The sequence below is a fragment of the Balaenoptera borealis genome (genome assembly GCF_965194805.1).
Source record: "Balaenoptera borealis genome assembly, chromosome: 9".
Taxonomy (NCBI): Eukaryota; Metazoa; Chordata; class Mammalia; order Artiodactyla; family Balaenopteridae; genus Balaenoptera; species Balaenoptera borealis.
In genome coordinates, this window is record NC_138873.1 from 18,819,832 (window position 1) to 18,843,881 (window position 24,050).

The window sequence follows — 24,050 nt, forward strand, 5'->3', positions numbered from 1 at the left end:
AAAGCCTAGGAATCTCTTGGGTGTGGCAATGACTTTCCAGATCCAACAAAAAAGGCATGATCCATGAAACTGGATCCATGAATTTTAATGAAGCTGGACTTTATTAAAATTAAAAACTTTTGCTCTGTCAAAGAACATGTCAAGAAAATGAGAAGACAAGCCATAGACTGGGAAAAAATATTTGCAAAAGACACATATGATAAAGGACTGTTTCCAAAATGTACAAAAACTTTAAAAACTCAATAATAAGAAAACTAACAACCTGATTTAAAAATTGGCCAAATATTTTAACAGGCACCTCATCAAAGAAGAAATATAGATGGCAAATAAACATATGAAAAGATGCTCGACATCAGAGAAACTAAAACAACAATGAAATAACACTACACAGGTATTAAAATGGCCAAAATCCAGAACATGGACAACACCAGATGCTGAGGAGGGTCTGGAGCAACAGGAGCTCTCATTTATTGCTGGCAGGAATGAAAAATGTTACAGACATTTTGGAGGCCAGTTTGGTGGTTTCTTACAAAACTAAACAGTTTGGCGGTTTCTCACTATATGATCCAGAAATTATGCTTCTTGTTATTTACCCAAAAGAGTTAAAAACTTATGTCCATACAAAAACATGCACACTTTGTTCATGATTGCCAAAACTTGGAAGCAACCAAGATGTTCTACAGTAGGTGAATGGATAAATAAACTGTGGTATATCCAGACATGAAATATTATTCAGCGTTAAAAATAAATGAGCTATTAGCCATGAAAAGACATGAAGAAAGCTTAAATGCAAGTTTTAAAGTGAAAGAAGCCAATCTGAAAAGTTTTCTTATGTACTATATGATTCCAACTTTATGACATTTTGGAAAAGACAAAACTATGGAGATAGTAAGAGGATCAGTGGTTGTCAGGGCTTGGGGTGGGTGGATAAATAAGTGGAACCCAGAGCATTATTAGGGCAGTAAAAATACTCTGCATGATCTCATAATAATGGATGCATGTCATTTTACATTTGTCTAAACCCATAGAAGGTACAACACAAACAGCAAACCATAATGTAAACTGTGGACTTTGTGTGATTATGATGTGTCAATGTAAAATGAGCAACTGTAACAAATGCACCACTCTGGTAGGGGATGTTGATAATGAGGATGGCTGTGCATGTGGAGGAGAAGAGAGTATAAGGACTATCTCTGTACTTTGCTCTCAATTTTGCTGTGACTCTAAAAAATAAAGTCTTATTTTAAAAAAATTCTTAAAATAACACAAAAGAACTATCGGGTTCTTTTAAGGAGTGATATTCTATATCTTTTATTCCTATAAACCAGTATTCATCAGGTAGATATGTCTAAATTTATACAAAATAATGCATAGAACCATAAAAGTCAATCACAACCACAGCTCGAAGAGAAAAATAAAGAGGTTCAAAGCCATACAACTAAAGAATGGAACATCAGAGCTACAGGAGATCTCCTGATTTACAGTGCAGGTATACACTATCTTTTATCATGCTTCCCTCTTAGAAGAAATGACTGGAAACACAAAACTGAGGTTCAGGTAAATAGAGAGGCAACATGATTTGCGTGGACATCAGCCATCAGGGTCTGTATTCAGCAGGAGTAATGTGCCAAGAGTGTCTATTCGCGAAGGAATCTGGGCAGCCCTGGAAAAGACTGGGGCTGGTGGGGTGGTGAGTGGCTGTGTAATCACAATCTTCTGACATGTTTAGGAATAGAATAAAAAACCCACTGGGAAACTGAGAAAACCTGCTGCTTTGGTTTGGTTTAGGGATAGGACTAAATGTGCTCTTTACCTCCATTTTCATTTTAAGGGTTTGTATGATTTTATGATTTTAATTATGAGAATTTCTAACTTTTCCTTTTGTCATATTTTCTTTGGAGAAAAGATAAGGAGGGCTAAAAGGTGAATGTTCTAGCACTCACATTAATTACCTTTTGCTGTCAAATACATGGGACTTCTATGGAGAAAGACCAGGACCCTATTCCTCTGTTATGTAGATTGAAAACACATCTGTTCTACCTTCTGTTGGAACCTCTCAGGGTGCTGACTTCTCACTGCTATTCTATCATATGAGGAGAATAAATTTTACACCTACCTTATTCTTAGTATAAAGATAAGGCACCACTTTTTGGAATACCTTTGGCACTTGTTCCATTGTGTCATTATTAACAACGTGGAGGATACAGACTGGAAGTGTAGTATATACTTTGGGAACCAAAGTCATATCTTGAGGAACCAAAAATGTTTCTCTGTAATTACAAAAGCATGAACTTTCCCTTGACATGAATCAGAAAGAAAGTTTGAAATTAGGTTTGATGCTAAGAAATAAAAACATAAGTTTAAAGCTGCAAATAACTTAAAAGCACGCATACCATTTTCCTTTAAAATTCTTATTGATACACTATTTTGTCATGCAAATGCAAACCTTTTAAGAAATCCCATTTATAAGTAGTTTGTGACTCTTACCTAATAGGCTATTGCTTTGAAATTAGTAAATTTATTTATATACGGAAAGCGTATCAATTTATTATATTATGTTTACCATACTCATAAAAAGATCTAACAATTAACACTTCATAGTCTTCATATTTTGTTTAAAGAAACATGAATAAAAATTTCTATAATATCTCATTTATGCATAGCAGATATGGAAGAAATTTTAACTAACTTCTCAAAGCAACTTAAACATTCATATTAATACTTTTACTACTATCATAAAGAAAGCCCTGTATATATGAATATTTCATGCCACTTAAGAGTGATGTTACTTGCCAATGTGATAGCCTCACCTGAATACTATAAACCAAGTATTTGGTGGCTGGTCTGCATAAGTCACAGTGTAGTCAGCAAAAGCAATCTTAGTTTCTTCATCTTGATAGCATGGATAAGATTCCATAGACTTGCACTTACTTTTAAACATTAGTCTAAAAATTTAAAAATAATTTAAGTACCAATGGCAAAAGAACTTTTAAAATAAATTCTATTTACAAAAGAGAAATAGGCAAAGAAACAGCATAAAATATTGTAGTACATTGTTGGCTAGATTGAGTCCTTCATCAAATGGGGGCTCGTGGTGCACGGCACCAAAGCAGGAGAGCCCATTCCAGATTAACCATGATGTCTATCAAGGGTGCCCAAAGTTATTTGAAGTTCTTAGTCAAGAGAGAACCTAATTCATGATCTAAGGAGTAACTGAAATTTATAGATGGGAAATCAGCACTAAAGTTCAACCTATAAGGGTGATGAAACTAGAAGCAGGCAAACTAGCAATAAAACTGGGTGGGAGCCACTGAAGGTCTGGGGTTGACTGGAGACTCAATACTAGAATGGAGTTTAAAGTGAGGAATGGATTTGGAAAAAAAGACTAAAAAAAAACCCCTAAAAACAGGGGCCACAAACAAGGGGAGAGTGCCAGAGTTTTCCTTCTACATGATTTCTGGTGCAACTGAGGTTTCTCCATGTTTGACCCCTGGAAGCCTGTGGCATATTCCAGAACACGATGGAAGTGATGAGAGAGATCCTCCGGGTCCTGTACCTCCCACTCTGCCAGGAACCGGACCCAGCCTCAGTAGCACCAGGAATCTCAGGTCTTTTATCCAATGTCTTGGGTATTAGCTGGGACAGAAGCTATAATGGCCATAGGAATGGTTCTCTGTTAGAGGTCTAGACAGAGCTAGAGGTGCTCTTGGCTTCCAGAAGGTGGATGGCTCAACTGTGCTGTCACGGGGAAGCAGAGCCATAGAGGTCCTCACAGAGGATAGGATTCACCTGCTCCATTTGATCACTGGTCTTTGGTGGTGGGAGGAAAATGACAGGTTTATATTTGGAAGGATTTTAAAAAGCTTTTCAAAATAATGACAAGAACAAAGACCAGGGCGATTATATATTCTGGTTCTTCTGGGGCAGTCCTGGTTTAGGCTCATATCCCTGGCATAATTATTAATAATGCTCCCTCGTTCCCTGTCAAAGTGTCCCAGTTTGGTTGATAAATAACCTGATCACCCTCACTAGGAAGTATGACGTGATGGTCTGTCAATGCAGAGTACCCCTGTCAATCATACGGGGGCTGGCTGAGTCTAAGTGCAGGAGCTGGCTGAGCCAGTACAGGAACTAAGCAGGCCACATAGGGAACTGAGTGCAATGGGTCCCACCACGATTCTAAGAGAAGGGTGCAATTTAAAGGCTTTCCAGACTGTCACTGTTTCCATCACACATTCTACTATTTTTCATATACCTCAGGAAATTCTAATGAGTATAGGACCATCAAAATCCTGATGTACCATGTGGAATATCTTAAATGACCCATAGAGAGATATCCCTGACATAATCAAAAGATTTTAACTTTGCATCCTAGGACAGAGAGAAAGTTATATTGGAAAACTGAGCCTTGCCCAAAGTCAACTTGGTGAAGTTGTGTCCCTACAGGTCTGAGAATGCAAGGCTAGGCTCAAGGACCTCAAAGTTACTCATGTACTACTACTACTAATAGCAATATTTATAATAGCTAATGTTGTGTAATGGCTCAATCTGTAGCATTGTGCTAAATAATTTTCCAGGATTACCTTAATTTATCTTTACAGCTTTATAAAGGAATAATACTATGAAGTAGATATTATTATCCTTATATTACAGATGAAAAAAACTTAATTTTATGTTCAGAGCGGATAAGAAACTTACCCCAGGTCACACATCAGATAATTAGTAGAAGTGGGGTTAGCATTAGGTCTTATACTAAAAGATGTGCTTTTGACCATGTAATTAATGCCTGCTAGGATGAGGAGGTAGCTTTGGATGCTCCTGACATTTAAGTTTAAAGATGGGTGAGACTTGTGAGTTTCATCCGTTCAATAGATTGGGGGGTACAACTCAAACTATTGAAAGAGCATGGCCAATATCTGCATTGGATATTCGCTGAGTTTCTTTCTGGGAAATGCTCTTGGCTATGGTAGAAGGAACACATGGAGAGGAACGCCAGCTCCCTGAAGGAGTTATGCCTGTGTTTCAAATACACCTCCATAGTGAACTGACCTGAGTCCCTAATAGGGCAACACATGATTTTAGCACTCCATTTACATGAAAATTAGGTGTAATTTCTGGGCCAGAAATCTTCCTCACAATGTTGAAGCAGTTTGGAGAAGGAGGTTCTTCGTGCTCTCTGTGTCTGTCCAAACAATTGCGGTCTTAGGCAGAAGAGTACCTGTTTTAGAAAACAGGGCTTCTGGAGCAAAAGTTTAATCAGCTGAATTATCAGGTGATAGCAGAATCCACAGGTCAGGACTTAGGTGAGGTGAGTGAGGTACTCACTCTCAGGGTTGGGAAAATACAAATTTGGATTTTTTCCAAATTTAAAATTTTGACATTTGGCTCATGAAATTTTTTCATTAACTTTAGGTTATTTTAAATTTTTATATGTTTACATGCATAATTTTCTATTTGGCTCTTGCTTACAAATATAAGTCCAATCGTTATTTCATTTTGACCTTGTATCCAGAAACTTTAATTTTCTCATTAATTCTAATAAATTCATGTAGATTTTTTGGCATTTTCTACATATATAACCATGTTGTCTGTAAACAGTGGTTTTAGTTCTTCCCTTCAAATTCTATTGACTTTTATTTTGCTTTATTCCCTTTTTGCCCTTCACAAAATTCCAGGATTATCTTGAATAGAAGTGTTTGGTCAGGCGTCTTTGTCTCATTCTCAAACTCAAGGAAAAGCTTTCAAAATTTCACCACTAATCATGTTTGTAGTAATTGCTTAAAAATAGTAGATACCATAACATATTAAGGAAAGTCTTCTCTAATCCTAGTTTGCTAAAAAATTTAAATATTTTGAATTTGTGTTAAAATTTTTCAAATGTTTTTTTCTGAACCTATCCAGAGAACCGAGTGATTTGTTCCTTTTCCCTGTTAATGTGCCGAATTGATGAATTTCCTAATGTTAAACCACTATTACATGTCTTAGATTGGGAGAGCCACTTGGTTATAAGGTATTATTCTTTTTATATAATTCTGATTTTGATTTGCTAATATTTTATTACATTTTTTCATCTAATTTCACGAGGGCGATTGGTTTGCAATTTCACTTTTTTTACTGTCCTTGTTGAGTTTTTTAAATCAAGGTTATGAGTTGGTAAATGTCTCCTCTTTTTTTCTGTTCTCTGGAATATGTATAAGATTAATCTAATTTCTTTAATTCGCTTGTTGATCCATTAGCATTGCTAGCGAATGTATTATGCATCCTTGCCTTACCAGTGTTTCATCTAGATTATTACTTTTACCATTTCTGCAATAATGCTAGAACCTTAGAACTCTTTAAAGCTTATTACTCAACTTCTGCATTTTGCATTGTTAAGGTTAAGAATTTACTCCTACGTATGGCTCTTAGTGTGATTGTCCTTTGAAAATAGTGTGTCTTATTTCTCTGGTTACTTTGAAGGTTTTTCTTTTGGCCTTTGGTTTTCAGCAATTTGACTACGATGAGTCTGGGTATGGTTCTCTTTGTGTCCTTCCTGCATGGAGTCTGCATGCAGAGTCTCTTGAAAATATGGGTTGATGTATTTTATCAGTTTTGGAAATTTATCAGCTATTATCTTTTTACATTCTGGGACTATAATGATACAAATATTAGACTTTCTAAGCATGTTCCCCATGTCCCTTAGCTCTTTCCTTATTTTCCACTATTTTTCTATTGACCTATCTCCCGTTTCACTAATCTCTTCCTCTATTCTTCCTGATCTGCTGTTAACTAATTAAAAAGTTTTAAATTTCAGTTGTTAAAAATCTTATTTATGTAATTTCCATTTAACTGTGTTTTATTAATCTAGACTTTTAATTTATTTTCTCTTTCTTTAACCTTTATTTTCTTGGACATTTCCATAATAGTTACCTTTAGAGATTTGGTCTGCTAGCTCCTACATCACCAAATGGTCTGCTTCTTTTATTTATTTATTTATTTATTTATTTATTTATTTATATATATATATATATATATATATATATATATATATGATTTTCTCTTAGTTTTTTCAGATTATCCTGCTTTGAACATGGTTTGTGGTTAAAACGCAGTTTTCCTAAGGCTCAACCTACTTCACACTTGTCCCTGTTTCTAGAATGTTGTCCTCCAGGGATTTCAACTGACAACTTTCATTGTTTACTGGAGTCCTCTCCCCTAGCAGGTCCTAAACTCTAACTTTTATCTCTTTAGCACCAAAAGACTTCAAAAAAACTCTGTTTTGCTTCTCAGAGGTTTTATGCTTAGGGTATTAGGTAAGTGCAATGAAGACAAACAAAAAGTAGGAAGTGTGGAAGTTCAGAAGCAATGGTATGTTTCTAGCTGCGGTGATTAGGAAAAACTCAACAAATATAGTAGCATTTGAACTGGAACTTATAGTAAGATCATTACACTGCTTTACCTTAAGAAAGGGACATCATTAGGTTACAGTAAGAAACAATAAGAAAGGTTACAATAAGAAACATCATTACACTGCTTTACCTTAAGAGAGAAATCGCATACTGTTCTATATTCTGTTCCAGTACAGCCCAAACTTTCTTAAGAGTATCTGCAACACTGGTATTTTCCTTTGTGCCTAAAAATAACAATAAAAAATAGCAATATCAAGGCTGTAAGGTGCCTGAAAAATTATTTTGTTCTAAGCCCTCCTTTTACAGGTGAGGGAGTTGAAACTCACCAGTAAGGTAATATCCAAAGTCTGAAGCTTTACTAGCAATAAACCATGTTTAAAATATAAAGCTGTGAACCTCTAGTCAAGAGCTCTGCTCACAATTTTATGCTGTTTCCCTTCATCTTTAGTTTAAAAATTATAAAATGCTCTTTGATCTAACTGAAGATACTCATCAAAGCATTTACAATGAGAGATCATTTATCACACCAAAAAAAATCCTTATGAAAGCTCTTGTGTCAGAAAAAATAATCCATCCAATTTTTCTAAAAAACAATGGCTAATAGGATCTCACTGAAGCTTAATCTAAAGCATAATCCACAAATGGCTTAAGAGGTGATTTGGCAAGAAAAATGCAAATCCATAATAAGTGCCTCAAATTTAACATGTCAGAAACTGACCTTTTTTTCTAATTATCCTAATTTGTTCACAGTACTTACTCATATCTGAAATCAGTATCTTAATATTTTACTTTCTGCTGTATGCCTGTGACCACCACAACACAAGATTCATCAGAGCAGAAACCTTATCAGTTTTACTAATTTCTTTCTATAAGGCCAGAATCTAGAACAGTTCTGTACACACAAGAATTATTCAATAAATATGTCTGAGTGAAAGAATGCAAATGCTATTAAAATATTATTAAGCTGCTCATTTTTCTCTTTATAAAGAGAAAAAAGTCATTGTATGAATATAATTTTTACAGCATATATGGACAACATGTGTATTTTACCACATATTTAATTTGATGAATTTATAATTACTTTTTTTTCTGATAGAAAAAAATATAAAAATCAAGTGACAGCAATATTTTTCTACCACAAAACTATGCAGTATAGTTTGTTTCTTTTTACACTTGTGTATCTATAGTTTTTACTGCTTAGATGAACATTTTGATATTTCTCATTAAATGTTTCAGAGATATTTTTACAACAAAATGTTTCAAAATACTCAAAGAATTCTACTGGAGGCAAGGCTTTTTCTCTAAAAGCATTAACAAAAATTGCAGAATGAAAATAATTGAATACTTTTTTTTTGCCTCTGCAGCGTATTATTTTGAACTGTTAAAATAGACCTCACGAAATAGTTTACTTCATATGCATAAATATATTTGATTTAATAAATATAATAATATACTTTAAAAGCATTTTATGCCTTCTAAATGTATGTCACCACAGGCATATATGGAAGCTTCTTCATTAAATTCATTCATTCATTCACTCATTCATTCATTCGCTTCTTTGAAAAATGGTCTAGAAATGTAAAAACTGTCTATGACTTAGCTGAAACTGACTGCTAAAGCATTCTGCTAGGCACAGGGGATGGATGGAGAAAAAGGCCAGTTTCCTGTTTTATAAAGAACGCATGATAGATTGGGAAAATACAGCTGATCATTTATTCATTCATTCATTCAGCCAGTATTTGTTGTGTGCTCAGTCTGTGCCAGGCACTGCACTATATGCCAGGAACAAAAAGCATGAGTGTACTGACATGCATCCTGAACTCAAGGAAATTCAATATTGATAGAATTAAAAAGAATTAGCTGAGCCATAAAGTAGAATGACTCTAAAATGCTTTTTGTTAGCACGTAAACAAATATTCATCCTTATTTATGCAAGTTCATTTTATAAGTGATTGAAAGAGTATACCTGGTGTTCTAGCTTTCATAAGTAATCTGACGTACGTCCCTCTCCACATGGCTTGAATTTTAATTGCTGCTGCTACTTCCTCAGGAGAATACTCTTTATCGCTTGTTGGCACATTATATTTAACATCTACCCATTCCGCTGGAAAGAGAAAAACAAACTTTGGACTGAAAGTTATATCTAATCTCTACCCCAATTTTCACTGCCTTTAACTGTTAAAGCCCTCTAATGTATAAAGTGCCACAACGATAGATTTGTTGTTATATTTAACATTGCCTTCTGCAGGTGGTTCTTTTTTAGAATATAAACATTCTGGAGAAGGGAAACACTAAATATTGACACTTTCGTGAACTAGTATTGATTCCTATGTGAAAGTAGCATGGAGGTTCTCTTAAAATTGAAAGAAAATGTTAAAATGGTGGGAATAGAACATCGGAAGAGGAGGAAATGAGGGTTACTTAGATCAGAGAATCTTCCCAGAATTACTCCAGTGCTACTGTATAGATAGTGATTGTCATGCACTTTAAGGTCAAGAACAAATAAAACTGGGAAATTCTGGGCTGCCCTCGGTGTATGTGGGACAGGGGACACACATCAGATCTTTGGAACCTTTTGAGCTTCTCAGGGCATAGCCTGAACTCTACAATTGTTAATATAGACCCATTCTACCTACTCCACAAAAATTTTGAGTGTACTTTTCTCAAATTATTTATCCCATATAAGGCTAGGAATTCCTTTGTCACATAAATATCTAAAATTAATCAGTACCTAAAGAAGCCTCTTCCAAAGAAGAATCAAGTAAGTCCAAGTCCAAAACCATAGCACGGAATGCAAATTTGAGGATGGGAAGAGGTTTTGCTATTTGAGCTTTTTTCATTAAATGCCATAAAGAAACATGAAAAACCTGAAAAAGATAAAATGCACTAGTATATTTTTTAAATCAAGAAAATACCCTTACCTGGCCAGAGAGGCTCTAAAAAACTTCAGATACTCTAAAAATAAAAACTATGTATTTCTCAGATATATACACCATCTAGCAGAAGACTCTTTGCAGACTCCCTCATCCAGTAAGAGACGAAAATTATTTATCATTTGACTAATTTTAACTTAATAAGCTTTAATCACCACAACAATGTTTATAATGTACATTCAATTAAAATATAACATTAAATGGATTGAGGAGATATAGTGTAAGATAAAAAATAAGGTTCTTATGCCTAAGCAAGTCAAATACCAGATTTTTTTTATCCCAAGATGCCACCCATTATAAGACACACTATTAGTTCCTGTGCTTCAAAAAAGAAGATATGTCACTCAAAGTTTTTAATCACTTTCTTGTCACTTAACGAGTATTTACTTCCTATTGAAAAAGCTCTTTTAAATTTATTTAGGCATAACTTTTTCATCATGTATCACACTTAAACGTACATGAAAAAGTAAACTACATAAATTGGTTAAGTATTCTGAAAACTTATTCATACTCAAACTCCTACTCTTGTAAATCACTTTTTGTAAACACTAAACGTGTGTTTTTCTATGCAGTTTAGTCCTTCGTGTTGTCAAAAGCTTTGAAGATGCACCATTGCCTAAAGAGTATTCTCCTTTTGTTCCTGGGGTTTCTCTCAAGCCACCAACCCTCATTCAGGAAGTGCTGATGCTGATTTGTTCTTGATCTCACCAAAGAGGACCGCTGGAAGGTTTTCAGACCACATCCAGAACATATATTCCTTCTTCCAAGTTTTTTTTCATGGCTTTTATCCTGAAATGCTGATGGATTCCATATATCCAGTCACACCACTGGGAATAACAACCAGCCACTGCACATTTCTTCTTGCTTACTTGTAGCTATTTACATGTTCACAGGGAGTAAAGTGCTTGGTGAATTAGGTAGGGCTCCTGGGGCACTATCTGTGGTGACTTTCAGCCAGTCATACCTCTCCCTCTCTCTCTTTTCCTGAGCCATGAGGGAGTCATTCTGGTGTGAGGAGAACCCCTTTCCCTTCACATTTCTTTGAGAAGCTCTACCAAGCCATTTAATTCTCTTCCCCTAAGGATTAGGCTTTTGTCAAACATATTTCTTTTGAAACAGAGACGATATGAATTCTTATGAACAAGTCCATGTCCATGTGTGTGCAGAGAATTGTGGAGGTCACTTGGCCAGCAATGATTGTAAGGAACCACCAATGATAAGACACACTCTGATTTCATTCTGATGTTAAAGGGGAAAAGCAATGTTCGTCTTAGAATTGGTGAAAGACAGTGCTCTGCAAAGGCATATGACTATTGCATTTCCTGCTTAGTCTACATTTTCTGACAACTCCTCACCTCTCTTCATATGTATAGAAACAGGGACCTAGTCCCACAGTCTGTATCTGTACCTGCCCCATCAGCTAGCAATGGTGGACAAGCCTGCGAGCAAGCATCTAACCCAAGCTGAGCAAATCTTTGTCACTTCGGCCAATATTTGTTTTTTTTTTAATTTTTATTGGAGTATAGTTGATTTACAATGTTGTGTTAGTTTCAGGTGTACAGCAAAGTGAATCAGTTATATGTATACATATGGCCACTCTTTTTTAGATTCTTTTCCCAGATAAGTCATTACAGAGTATTGAGTTCCCTGTGCTTCGGCCAGTAATTTGACACCAGGATCAAGGTATTCTAAACTGGCCTTGTGTGAGAAAGCAATATAAAATTCAGGAGCCATGTTTTCCATGATGTGAACTTAAGAGGAGAGAAAACATGTTTATAAAGAGAAAAAATGGAGAAGACAAGTTCTGAGGGCCTTCTTTTCCCACTTTAAAGTTCCTCACTGAGTCATTCCTGTTCTTATGTGTCCAGAAGATGTCCCTGTATTGTTATAACAGATCAACACATCCAGCTCCTTGTTGTGGCTTAAATAAGCTAGATGTGTCCTCGTGACATGCTAATAAAATGCCCTAAATAGTTCAACATCTAAGGTAAACATTTTTGAAAAAATCATGATAATGTTAATCCTCATACTCTCTGTTACAAATTAGTGTTCAGAGTCTTTGGTGATACTGACATTTGGGAGTGCTTGAGTCTGGTCTACACGTGAATATTGATGACAACAGTGAACTCAGAACCGTGGGCAGTAAGTGGCCAGTACTCTTAATCCTTCATTAAGACACATGCATGCTAGAGAGTGGGGAATAAATCTTACAGAGATTCATGGACTTACCACATCGGTGGAGATTTTAGGGGTCCAGAGGGCTAGGCATGCTGGGACATCCTCTCTAAGGTAAAGGATAAGACATAACTAAGAAAGAGGCCAGTACTTGCTGGTCCTCTCTGCATTTGGGCAGTAGAATATTCTGCTTTGGGGAGTATTATTTCAATGCATTCATTGAGTGACTCCGAAGACCATCAGCTTTGAGTGGGATCCAATGCAAGAGAGGCATCTGCAGGAAATTTGAGCATCCCAGGAAAGAAAGAAAGATCACCTGGTCCAATTCTGTTGTAAACATGCCACTGAAACACCTCCCAGCAAATGCACAAATGTTATTTACTACTGAGAGAGTCCTTATCTATGGGGTCCTTATAGTATGATGCACCTCATCTGTCTAGAACTGTTTACAGTAGACATATTTGGAATCGATTTATGGAGCATGGCTCTCTGAAAAATGTCACATAACTGTGTAATATACAAGTAAACAATGGAGATGTTTCATTACCAAAATAGCTCCCTTTTGTGTAAGTGATACATGCACAAAGACCCCCTACATATTAGATCTGGGCTAGCATCAAAAGGCCTATACAAAAGTAATCTTCATAGCAGAGATGGTGACGATGAATGGGCCCAGCAGTATGGGCTCTCTTTCACCCAGGCTTAGCTGTCTCAACTGTCGGTCGCAAAAACTGACTCATTATTTAATATGGTATCATCCTCCAGGGTGTACAGTCAGTTACTTCATGACAAGTTGATATCAGTGGACTTCTGTCAAGGAGGGGTGGGCAGTGATTCATCCTTACTAGAATTGAGACTTACCTCAAACATGAGTTTGTTTTCCCTGTATTTGGTGCCTCTGCCAGCACTGTTATCTTAGGGGTTACAGAGACATGGATCCAGCCTAACATTCCCCTTGGACCAAGGATCAAGTTATACAGTGAACATTTAATCACTGGGGAATGTTTGAGACTCACTGGTCCTAACATATACCATAGAAAGAATTGATAAAATTCCTGGCAGATTGAAAAGGCATATAAAAGGCTCAGCTAAGAAGCCAGCCTGGTGATGACATCCTGCAAAACTGAGGCAGTATCCTCCAGAATACAGAATATTTGTATAAAACCAAAGATCAATACACAGTACTATGACTGTAATAGCTATAATATACTGGCCTGAGATTCAAAAATTAGAAGTAGGAGTGGCCTCTCTCACCATCATTTCCAGTGGTCCATTTTCAATAATCAGTGTTCTCTGTCCCCACAACGGGGAGTTTCTGTACTGGAGGACCTAATTCCTGGGGGTGGATAGCAGGAAATATTTTCACCAGGGAACACAGTATGATTTACAATAAACTAAACTCTGATATATTCCTAGTTGCTTTGAGATCCTCATCCTGGTGGACAAACAGGAAAAAAGAAACTAATATAATGGAGTGGTGGGAGAATTCATCCCGCTTGTCATGAGGAGCTAGGTTTCTGCTACATAATGGGGACAAGAAGAATTATGTCTGGATTTGCTGGGACACTTGTTGGCGCTTCCACAGTGAATGCTTAATTACAACAATCTCAGCCTGATAAGAGTAAGGCAATCAAGGTCTGTACCCATCAAGATTGAAGGTCTGGGGCACCAACCAGGCAAGCAACTAGAGCAGCTGGAAGAAAGGGAAATCTAGAATAGGTGGTAGAGGAGAGATGTTGACTACCAATTATGGCCTTAGGGCCAGCTGTAACAGTGGATACTACAGCTTTCTTGTTATATGGTAATTTGATTATTTATTTATTTTTAGAGCTTATGGCCGCCGCCAAGAGCCATCTAGAGCCACCACCTTGAGGACTGGAGGGACAGAATTAACTTAAGGACCAATCAGACTAGTTAAAGAGGTAAGTCATGGCAGATTTTTGGAGATTGCTCATGCCCGAGGTGAGTGGTTTTCAACTGGGAGTGATTTGTGTCCCAGGTAGGGTTGACAGATAAGATACAAGAAACTGTAAGGGCAAATACCAGTTTAAACAAAACAAGACAATTCTCCTTAAGGAAAATAAGGGAAGAGACTCTTCCCCTCCCTCTTCTTGGAGCATTCACTTTAGAAAACTTATAATTTTAGGTTCTCTCTCTCTCTTCTTCTTTGAAATATATGTAAATATTTTTAAAGGCTAAATAGGTATCTTGCCAGCTTTAAGATCCAGGAATATCTTTCTCAAGGACCTGGAAGTCATCTCTTTGAAATGTAATCATCAAGGAAGATAGCACCCCAATCCCCCAGTTTCTGTGGAAGGGGAGGAACCTAACCTTGGTGGGAGCCTCCCACCAACTTGGAAAAATACCTCCTGCCATAAAGGCATGAGAAGTTTATGTTTCTTTTGGATAAACTCAGTTAGCTAATGCAAATGGTCACTCCAAATAGCAGGTGAACTTAGGATTCACTCTGTGTAACAAATGGTGCCATCAAATCCCTTTACTTAAGGGACTAATTATCATTTATCTTGAGAACATGTAGGTAATGGGCAATATCTGCTGGGCTATACAAAAGGGTGAGGTTTCTTTGGCTCTTTGCTATCTCTTTAGCAGATTGCCCTTGACGGGTATCACATTCTGGTTTAACGCTTATTCAACAATCTTCTGTTTCTTCTACCTTTGTGGAGGTTTTCCTGGTTTGAAGGAGATTCTGTTTTTAATTATCTATCCCCAACAACACCTTATACCCAGTTAAAGTGGAATAACAGGGAAAATAAATTTTTAGTGTAATTTTTAACAGAAGTATGTGCTATATATTGCACATACTGTTTGTTTATATGAAATTAAATTTTAATTGGGTGAAATGACTCTAGACAGAGACCTTGCACCCTTCACAAACATTAACTCAAACGGACAGTAGACTGAAATGCAAAATGCAAAAGTATAAAATTCCTAGAGGATAACATAGGAGAAAATCTAGATGACCTGGGTATGGCGATGGCTTTATGGATATAACACTAAAGCCATGACCCATGAGAGAAAGAATTGATAAGGCAACTTCACTAAAATTAAAAACTTCTGCTCTGTAAGGAAAATGTCAAGAGAATGAGAAAACAAGTCATAGACTGGGAGAAAATATTTGCAAAGGAATACTTAAAACCCAATAATAAGAAAACAAACAACCTGATTAAAAATGGGCCAAAGACTTTAACAGACACCTCACCAAAGAAGATATACAGATGGCAAATAAGCATATCAAAAGATGTTCCGTATCATATGTCATCAGGGAAATGCAAATTAAAATGAGATACCACTACACACCTATTAGAAAGGCCCAAATCTGGAACAATGACAACATCAAATCCTGACTAGGATATAGAGCAACAGAAATTCTCATTCATTTTGGTGGGAATGAAAAATGGTACAGCCACTTTCGAAGACAGTTTGATAATTTTTATAAAACTAAACATACTCTTATCACATGATCCGGCAATTACACTCCTTTGTATTTACCCAAATGAGCTGAAAACATATGCCTTCACAAAAACTTGCACACAGATGTTTATAGCCACTTCATTCATAATTGCCAAAACTTGGAAGCAACTAAGATGTCTTTCAGTAAGTGAATAAATAAATAAACCATGGTACATCCAGACAATGGAATATTATTCAGCATGAAAATGAAGTGACCTATGAAGTCATGAAAAGACATGGAGGGAACTTAAATGTGTATTTCTGAGTCAAAGAAGCTTATTTGGAAAGACTACATACTTTATGACATTCTGGAAAAGGCAAAACTATGGAGACAATAAAAAAGATCAATGGGTGCCAGGGCTTGGGGGAGGGGAGAGATGACTAGGCAGAACACACAGGATCTTTAGGGCAGTGAAACTATTATATATGATATTACAATGATGGATACATGTTATTATACATTTGTCCAGACCCACAGAATGTACACCAAGAGTAAACTCTAGTGTAAACTGTGGACTTTGAGTGATTGATGTATCAATGTAGGTTCATCGACTGTAACAAATGTACCACTCATGGGGGGTGTTGACAAATAATGGGGAAGGCACGTGTGGCATCAGGGGATAAATGGGAAATCTCCATACCTTCTGCCCAATTTTGCAATGAACCTGAAACTACTCTAAAAATTAAGTCTTTAGTAAAACAAATTTTAACGGGGTGTCCTGTATTTTAATTTCCGACTCTAGCAACACTGCTCCCCAGGGGACACTTGACAATGTCTGAAATCATTTTTAGTTGTCACAACTGGTATTTAGAGGGTGTGGGCAAGCCATGCTGCCACTGACAGGTCAGGACCACAACAAAAATCATCTGACTCAAAATGTCAGTAGTGTACAGGGGGTACCACAAAGTTGTTTTGCTTCACTCCCTCAAGGCTTTCAGTAAAGCCAGGATGCTGCTCAACCCCAAGAGAGTGTGAGGAAATAAATACCCCTGAGAGCACCCATCCATCAGGGGATAAACGTTACAGTCGCCGCATCCTCTAGGGGGACCTTTCTAAGGGATGTCCTACACAGTTTATCAGGATTCCCCGGAGCACTGAGCCCCAGTAGCCCACAGCAATAATCACCACATCCTTTAATGAATATCCTCCCCTTTCTCATGTCATTCTTCCTACTCTCTCGTTTCTGCTTGCTGACGTCACTTCCCAAATAAACTGTCTTCATCCAGAACACTTTCTCGGCTGATTTTGGGGGTCATCTAATATGAGAAACATTATTACAAACACAACATCCTCTCCTAGGAACATTACAGCCTGAACACGCTTACCCGGAAGTGCTGTGCGGTTAGTCTTTTATCCTGGAGGGGAATAGGGTAGTGAGCTGTTTGTAGATCCCTCAGGGCTGCAGAAAGTTTAGCCTTATCTTCGAAATAAGCAATCCCATGTCCAACAGCTTTCAAAATTGTTAAAGCCCGCTCTGTAAATCGGTAGCTCTCCTGTGAAGACAAAGGATAGCGGTCAGCCTCCCTTTTGCTTATTTAGGTGTAACTAGGCTTCCAACAATTTAATTTCTGTTCATATATTAAACATCTGTTATATGACTGACTCAATAGTTATTTATGGAGGACTTACTTGATCAAAGCATTTTGCTAGGTGCTATGGTCTGAGGGATATAAAACAAGGAACATGATTCCTGCTCTAGTAGGAACGCACGGAAACAACACCTACCTCACTTTGGGGGCCAGGGGAAATTTCTCCACAGTATGAATATCCAGCCTTTGTTCTGAAGAGTGTCTAGGAATTAGTCTGACAGCTGTGTGGAGTTTGACGACTGAAGGGCAGAGAAGTGCTCAGGGAGAGAGCAATAAAATAAAAAAGACAAGACGGTAAACTAGCGTGGGCTGCTGGCTCCCTTCTGCTATAAACTCGGAAGAAGCGATAAAAACAAGAAGGAGATAGGGATGTCAGGAAGGAACTTATTTTTTTAAATGGAGAAAACACTGAGGTGTTTGCAGATTATCTTGACTCGTGTGTGGTGGGTAGTTGGTGGCTGGTGGAGAAGTTACTCAGAGCAGAGGGTGCTTGGAGGAAGCATGACGAGGGTCAAGTAGGAGGAAAACTTTGTAAAGTCTGTTTTTGCCTCTTTCCTAGGGGCACCATGGTGCAATCATTGCTCCACGGTTCCCTGCAGAAATTTTGAGGAATGGCCCAGCAGGAATGGCATGAAAATGGGGTGAGAAACTGTTGAAAACAGATGAAACTGACTTGCCACCTTAACACATTTACTTCTTGGTGACCTTCTCCCAACCTCCCCAAAGCCTAGGGAAAGTCTCTTCTTAATGGTGTTTCTCCCTGAGATAAAACCATGACCAGAAAACTTGTCTGGTTAAATGGTAGTATTGGGAATGATCATGTATGGCTCTGAAGAGCTTGAGTCTCTCTGTTCTTGGACCAGTCTATATCCCCTTTTGCTTCTTCATTAGAACCGAAGAATACTGGGGCCTGGATGTAAGCCTCAGTAATTTTTATAAGATGGAGGAGTTGGTAACGCCAGGGAAATATGAGTTCACAGACTAAAATAACTAAACACTTAGGGAGTTAAATCACCTAAAGAAAGAAACAAACTGCTTCCCTGTCTTGGCTATTGTAAATGGTGTTGCTATGAATATCGGGGTGCACGTGTCTTTTCGTGCCTTTTGAATAAATGTCCAGGATATATATCCAGGAGTGGGATTGCTGGATCATATGGTAGCTCTATTTTTAGTTCTTTATGGAACCTCCATACTGTTCTCCATAATGGCTGCACCAATTTACATTCCCACCAACAGTGTAGGAGGGTTCCCTTTTCTCCACACCCTCTCCAGCATTTATTATTTGTAAGCTTTTTGATGATGGCCATTCTGACTGGTGTGAGGTGATGCCTCATTGTGGTTTTGCCTTCCATTTCTCTAATAATTAGCAGTGTTGAGCATCTTTTCATGTGCCTGTTGGCCATCTGTATGTCTTCTTTGGAGAAGTGTCTATTTAGGTCTTCTGCCCATTTTTTGATTGGGTTGTTTGTTTTTTTGACATTGAGTTGTATGAGCTGTTTGTATATTTTGGAAATTAACCCCTTGGCAGTCACATCATTTGCAGATATTATCTCCCATTCCATAGGTTGTCTTTTCATTTTGTTGATGGTTTCCTTTGCTGTGCAAAAGCATTTAAGTTTGATACATGCACCCCAAGGTTCATAGCAGCACTATTTACCATAGCCAAGACATGGAAGCAACCTAAGTGTCCATCAACAGATGAATGGATAAAGAAGGTGTGATATATATATAATGGAATATTACTCAGCCATAAAAAACTAAAATATTGCTATTTGCAATAACATGGATGGACCTAAAGAATAGCATAGTGAATTAAGTAGACAGAGAAAGACAAATACTATATTATCAATTTATCACTTATATGTGGAATCAAATAAATAATAGAATGAATCTATTTATAAAATAGAAAGACTCACAGACATAGAAAACAAACTATGGTTAACAAAGGGGAAAGGGGTAGGGGAGGGATAAATTAGGAGTATGGGATTAACAGATACAAACTACTATATATAAAATAGTTAAGAAGCAAAGATTTACTGTATAACACAGGGGACAATATTCAATATCTTCTAATAACCTATAATGGAAAACAATCTGAAAATATATATATATATATAAAACTGAATCACTTTGCTGTATACCTGAAACTAACACAATATTGTAAATCAACTACACTTCAGTTAAAAAAGGAAGAATAAAAAAGAAACAAACTGGGTAATCCATGCTATCTAAAGCAGAGTTATTATTTTTTCCAAGAAAAGACAAGAATCTAAAATAAGCAGGGTAGGGACATCGACATAGAAGGTGGGCTTCCTGATCTTCCTCTGTGTCTGCTGAGCAGGAGGCAGAAGACTGATGAGAGATGGCGCAGAAAGTGAAGAAGCAGCCATGGGGAATCCTGCACAACCACTGCCTGGAGATGCAGCCATGCATGACTGGAGCATGTCTGGGCCATGGAAACATGAGCATGAGGGAGCTGGTCTCGAGCCGTCTTGTTGCTGCTCTGGCCAAGAGGTTTACTGACTGGCTAAGTGGATCTCATCTCACTAACAAAGCTGTGTTATGTGGGATGGATTGGAGGGAGCAAGTAAAGCTGAATTATGTAGTGGGAAGGCTCTATGAATATATCTGCCCCCAAAATGCACATGCCCGTGTCTAAAGACGTCCTTTAGAGGACATCTAAACCAAGACAGGACCTCAGGGAAAATGCTGGACGCATTTACCTCTCTCTTCTTTCAGGCCCTGTCAGAACAGAGGAGCAAGAGAAACTAAGAAGAGGTCAAGAGGAGAAAGAGGAGATGAAGAAGTGACCGAACCTTCCGTGGATCCTCTTGCCTTGAATCCCAGAGACCCTTCCTTAGATCAAGGAAGGGCAAAAGGAGCATATAATATATCAAAATTGTACACTGTATTAAAAGGGACTTCACTGATCCTATATAGCTTCCAAAGGACCAATAATAGAATGGGATCTGCCTGAGGTGTTAACAGATGTGAAAGGGGATTCAACAGAGCAGAGGTGAATAAATAAAATAAAATGAAATAAAATAATTTTATTTGTATCCCTACAGAGTTTAGACTGTTTATTAGCATGTCGTATTGGGGAATTTCTTACAGAATATACTTAATAGTTTTAAAAAGTAAAAAATCGGTAAGTTGAAAACAAAATAGCAATGTGATTTAGTTCAAAATCTTTGAAAATAAGGCACAAAAAAAAATCACAGTTACTCAAAGATTTACCAGCTCAAAGTTGGGTAGCACAACATCTTCATCCCCGACGACAAAGGTCACCGTGCTGCAGATGTGTATGGAGTGGCCCACGGGGGAGTATGCGGTGAAGAGCAGCATGTGTCTCCTAAAGAGAGTGGACACTGTATGAGGACCGAGGGTTTCCTTTGTTGTAGTCCTTGCCTCTGTTACCTTCTTGATGATTCTTTGTGCTCAAATGAAGTCAAACGTTAGTAAGGGCTGAATTTTGTAACACAGATGAGGTAAAGACTGATGAATTTTTCACTCTGAAAGAACCCTCCGAGATCATGGAATCTATATTTCACTGATTATGCTGGACAAAAAACGGTTACAGTAAATGACAAACTTGCACATGTTGGAGACATCTCCCATAAGCTGCGGACACGTTGCGAAACACTCGTCCTGATTTTCCCCCTAACAAACAACAGTAATAATTCATGTTGGCCTAGCGCTCTGTAGATTTTATAGTCAGTTTCTCACACATGCATAATTTCATGTGTGTTAACTGTGTCTCTCCTACCAGGTTGCGGCATCAGGGAGAATACTGAGAGCATGTCCAAAACCCACCTGTCTATAGCTTAGGTCCTGTGGGGGGAAAAGCAGATCAAAATACTAGATTCCTTATCAGTTCCCCATTCTTGGTTGTCTTGATGGATGAGCACTCAGACAGAATAATGATTTCTGGGAGAATCTCTCCATGCCAGAGTTTTTAGGGAAGATGTGAAAATATAGAAGTTTTAAAATTTATTATTTCTCTAGAAATATTGGATGCTTGCCATAGATTATTTTAGCACTTCATTTTGTTGCTTGGGCTTTGCTTTTGTACAAGAGCCATAGCTTTTCATTGATCACATAGAATTATCATGATTGATCTTGGGAAATTCAGCAAAAATATTTATTTCATCTGAAATACGAGGTAATATTTTGAATTTTATTTATCAAAATCATGAAAACTTCTCAATTATACATATTTTCTTTAAAATGAAAAATGTGATGTGCTTAACCAATTTTATCTTAATTCAAAATAGAACTACAGGTAAAATTAAAAACAAACTACAGGTAAAACTACAGATTTGTAGGGGAAAATGCTGTTTCTCAACCTGTTTTTAAATAAAATCATGGTTCTTATTAAGGAATTTAATAAGTTTTACAATAAAACAAAAAAGATCATTTTAATAAATTAATTTTAGGAAATGCTGGGTTAAACAAGTTTAAACTGTATTCTTTACTAAAGAAACAACCAGATTCTTTAACAATTATGAATCTTCCAAAAGGTACAGCATTTCTTCACTTTATTTGTTCACAGACTTATTTTTCTCAAGAATCAGGATGATAGACCTCCGCTTTATGAAATTGCTTCAGGAAACAACATATTAGATTCCATATTGTTTCATTATTTAGTAGTCAAAAGTTTACAAGTCTTCAAATAATTCTTAGTATGGGAAAAATGAAGTCACTCCATACCCAACAGGCAGGCGAACCACTGTAGCCTTGGTAGCATACGTGTGAATTGTCACGACAAGATCACGTGCCCTCAGAGATTTCCAAGAAACTGTCTCAACTGTAAGTAGTCCAGGCTGTATGGGAGGGCTGTTCTTTGTTAAAGCTTTAGGAAAATTTAAAAGAAAAAAAAATTATATATATATATATATATATATATATATATATATATATACACACAGAAATTTGATTGTGAGAGTATAGTTGGCGTTCACTGGTATTGCTTTTTACCAATAATGACATTAATAATATGATAATAACAATAATATTAACAACAACAACCAAGAATTAAACCTATTCTGAAAATGTTCATAAAACATTAGAAACTACTGTGAGTAAATAAATACTGGAAATAATACTCAAGAGGAATCAAGATCTTCTTCCCTCCCTATCCTACTTTTCTCCTCATAGTCATCCCCTCAGCTGAAGAAAACAAGAATGGAAAAGTTAGGAAAAAGAGGACAGACAGGGGTATTTCACTGTAGTATACCACTGCTTTTCTTATGTAGGGCAGTAATAACAATATCCCTCTAGACACAATTTTAAAGGAGGAAAAATACCGCATCTGGGAAAATGAGAGATTTTCCTAAGATAGTGGCAAAGCAAGGGCAAAAGATGCCACTGTTTATTTAAGTTTTGACCTTTGATCCTTAGCTTTGACTGTGTAGAAAAATAATTACCAAAATTTTAATTTTAAGTAAATTAATTAAAAATTAAAAATTTTACTTAAATTTAATTTTTATAAATTAATTTAAAATTTTATCTAATTAAACTTTAATTAATAATTTTTTTATCTTGAAATTGCTAGAAAATAATGACTATTCTTCATCAGTAGCTGAGAGCAAAAGACTTCTTACCCTGTTTCCAGATAACACCCAGGCTAAGGATACAAGGCCACCACATGACCTGAAATACCTGTACGCATTTCGAGTTTCAATGTTCTAGGCCATGGTGTGGCTTAGGAGCTATTGGTTAAGTAGACATACTAAGCTCACACCACTGAAGTCTGGAAAGTTTATTCAACAAGTATTTATTGTCCACTTGCTGCACATCTGACACCATTCAAAACATTGGGTACATCCTGATGGAAAATCATAGTCTGTGCCCTCAGAGTGGGCAAAAAATTCAATATTAAGCATTCAGCAAATATTTGTACCTGTACAGTATCAGGTACTGTTAATTTGAGTTAAATATAAATGCTTTAGTAAAATAAGCCAAACAAAGAATGCTGTTTTGTGCATATGTGCATGTGTTTGCAAGAAGCTGGCCTTAGAGAAGAGAAGGAACAGTCCATCTGTTAGAACAGGAGGGAAGGGTGACAAGAGCTTGGGAGAGTTCATTATGAGAAGATGAGTGGGTCATTTCCAATTTCTTCTATCTCTTCAGTGAAGACAGCAGCAAGGTCATCAGCTGAAAATGAGGACGGATGAGAGTGGGAGTTGGAGATTTGAAGGCAGAGAGAGAGAGAGAGATTTGAAGGTTTGAAATAGTCACTCATGAGAATGAGAGCTGGGAGAATGAATGAACTCAGGAAATGTTGGCAGTGCACAGGGGCTTTTTTGAGATTTGTGGTCCTCAATTTAAAGTGGGGCTAGGTAGTAGGATTTTTTTTTTTTCTCCAGTTACACTCAGCTGTTCTGATGAAACCTCAGGTTAGGCACAGAGATATCTTCAACCAATATTAGGATTTTGCCAGGAGTGTAAGATGAGAGGGTAAGAAGAGCACTTGTGTTGAGGGCACCTGTGA

At 37.0% G+C, this 24,050-nt stretch overlaps 1 protein-coding gene and 1 long non-coding RNA gene across 5 annotated transcripts in view; one reads left to right on the forward strand and one right to left on the reverse strand.

Moving 5' to 3' along the window:
• Window positions 1-20,785, forward strand: part of LOC309634947 — a 429,791-nt gene extending 409,006 nt beyond the window's left edge. For all 3 annotated transcript variants that reach the window (XR_014248512.1, XR_014248513.1, XR_014248514.1), the window contains 2 exons: window positions 14,325-14,418; window positions 20,297-20,785. This is a non-coding gene — a long non-coding RNA (uncharacterized lncRNA). The remainder of the gene's footprint in view (window positions 1-14,324; window positions 14,419-20,296) is intronic.
• ADGB (androglobin) overlaps window positions 1-24,050 on the reverse strand; it is a 166,886-nt gene that overhangs the window by 40,812 nt on the left and 102,024 nt on the right. For both annotated transcript variants that reach the window (XM_082405431.1, XM_082405432.1), the window contains exons 18-25: window positions 22,268-22,409; window positions 20,795-20,909; window positions 17,294-17,461; window positions 10,120-10,255; window positions 9,355-9,492; window positions 7,519-7,612; window positions 2,811-2,945; window positions 2,117-2,270 (exon numbers count right to left, since the gene is read on the reverse strand). In XM_082405431.1, coding sequence (XP_082261557.1) covers window positions 2,117-2,270; window positions 2,811-2,945; window positions 7,519-7,612; window positions 9,355-9,492; window positions 10,120-10,255; window positions 17,294-17,461; window positions 20,795-20,909; window positions 22,268-22,409 — 1,082 coding nt within the window. The remainder of the gene's footprint in view (window positions 1-2,116; window positions 2,271-2,810; window positions 2,946-7,518; window positions 7,613-9,354; window positions 9,493-10,119; window positions 10,256-17,293; window positions 17,462-20,794; window positions 20,910-22,267; window positions 22,410-24,050) is intronic.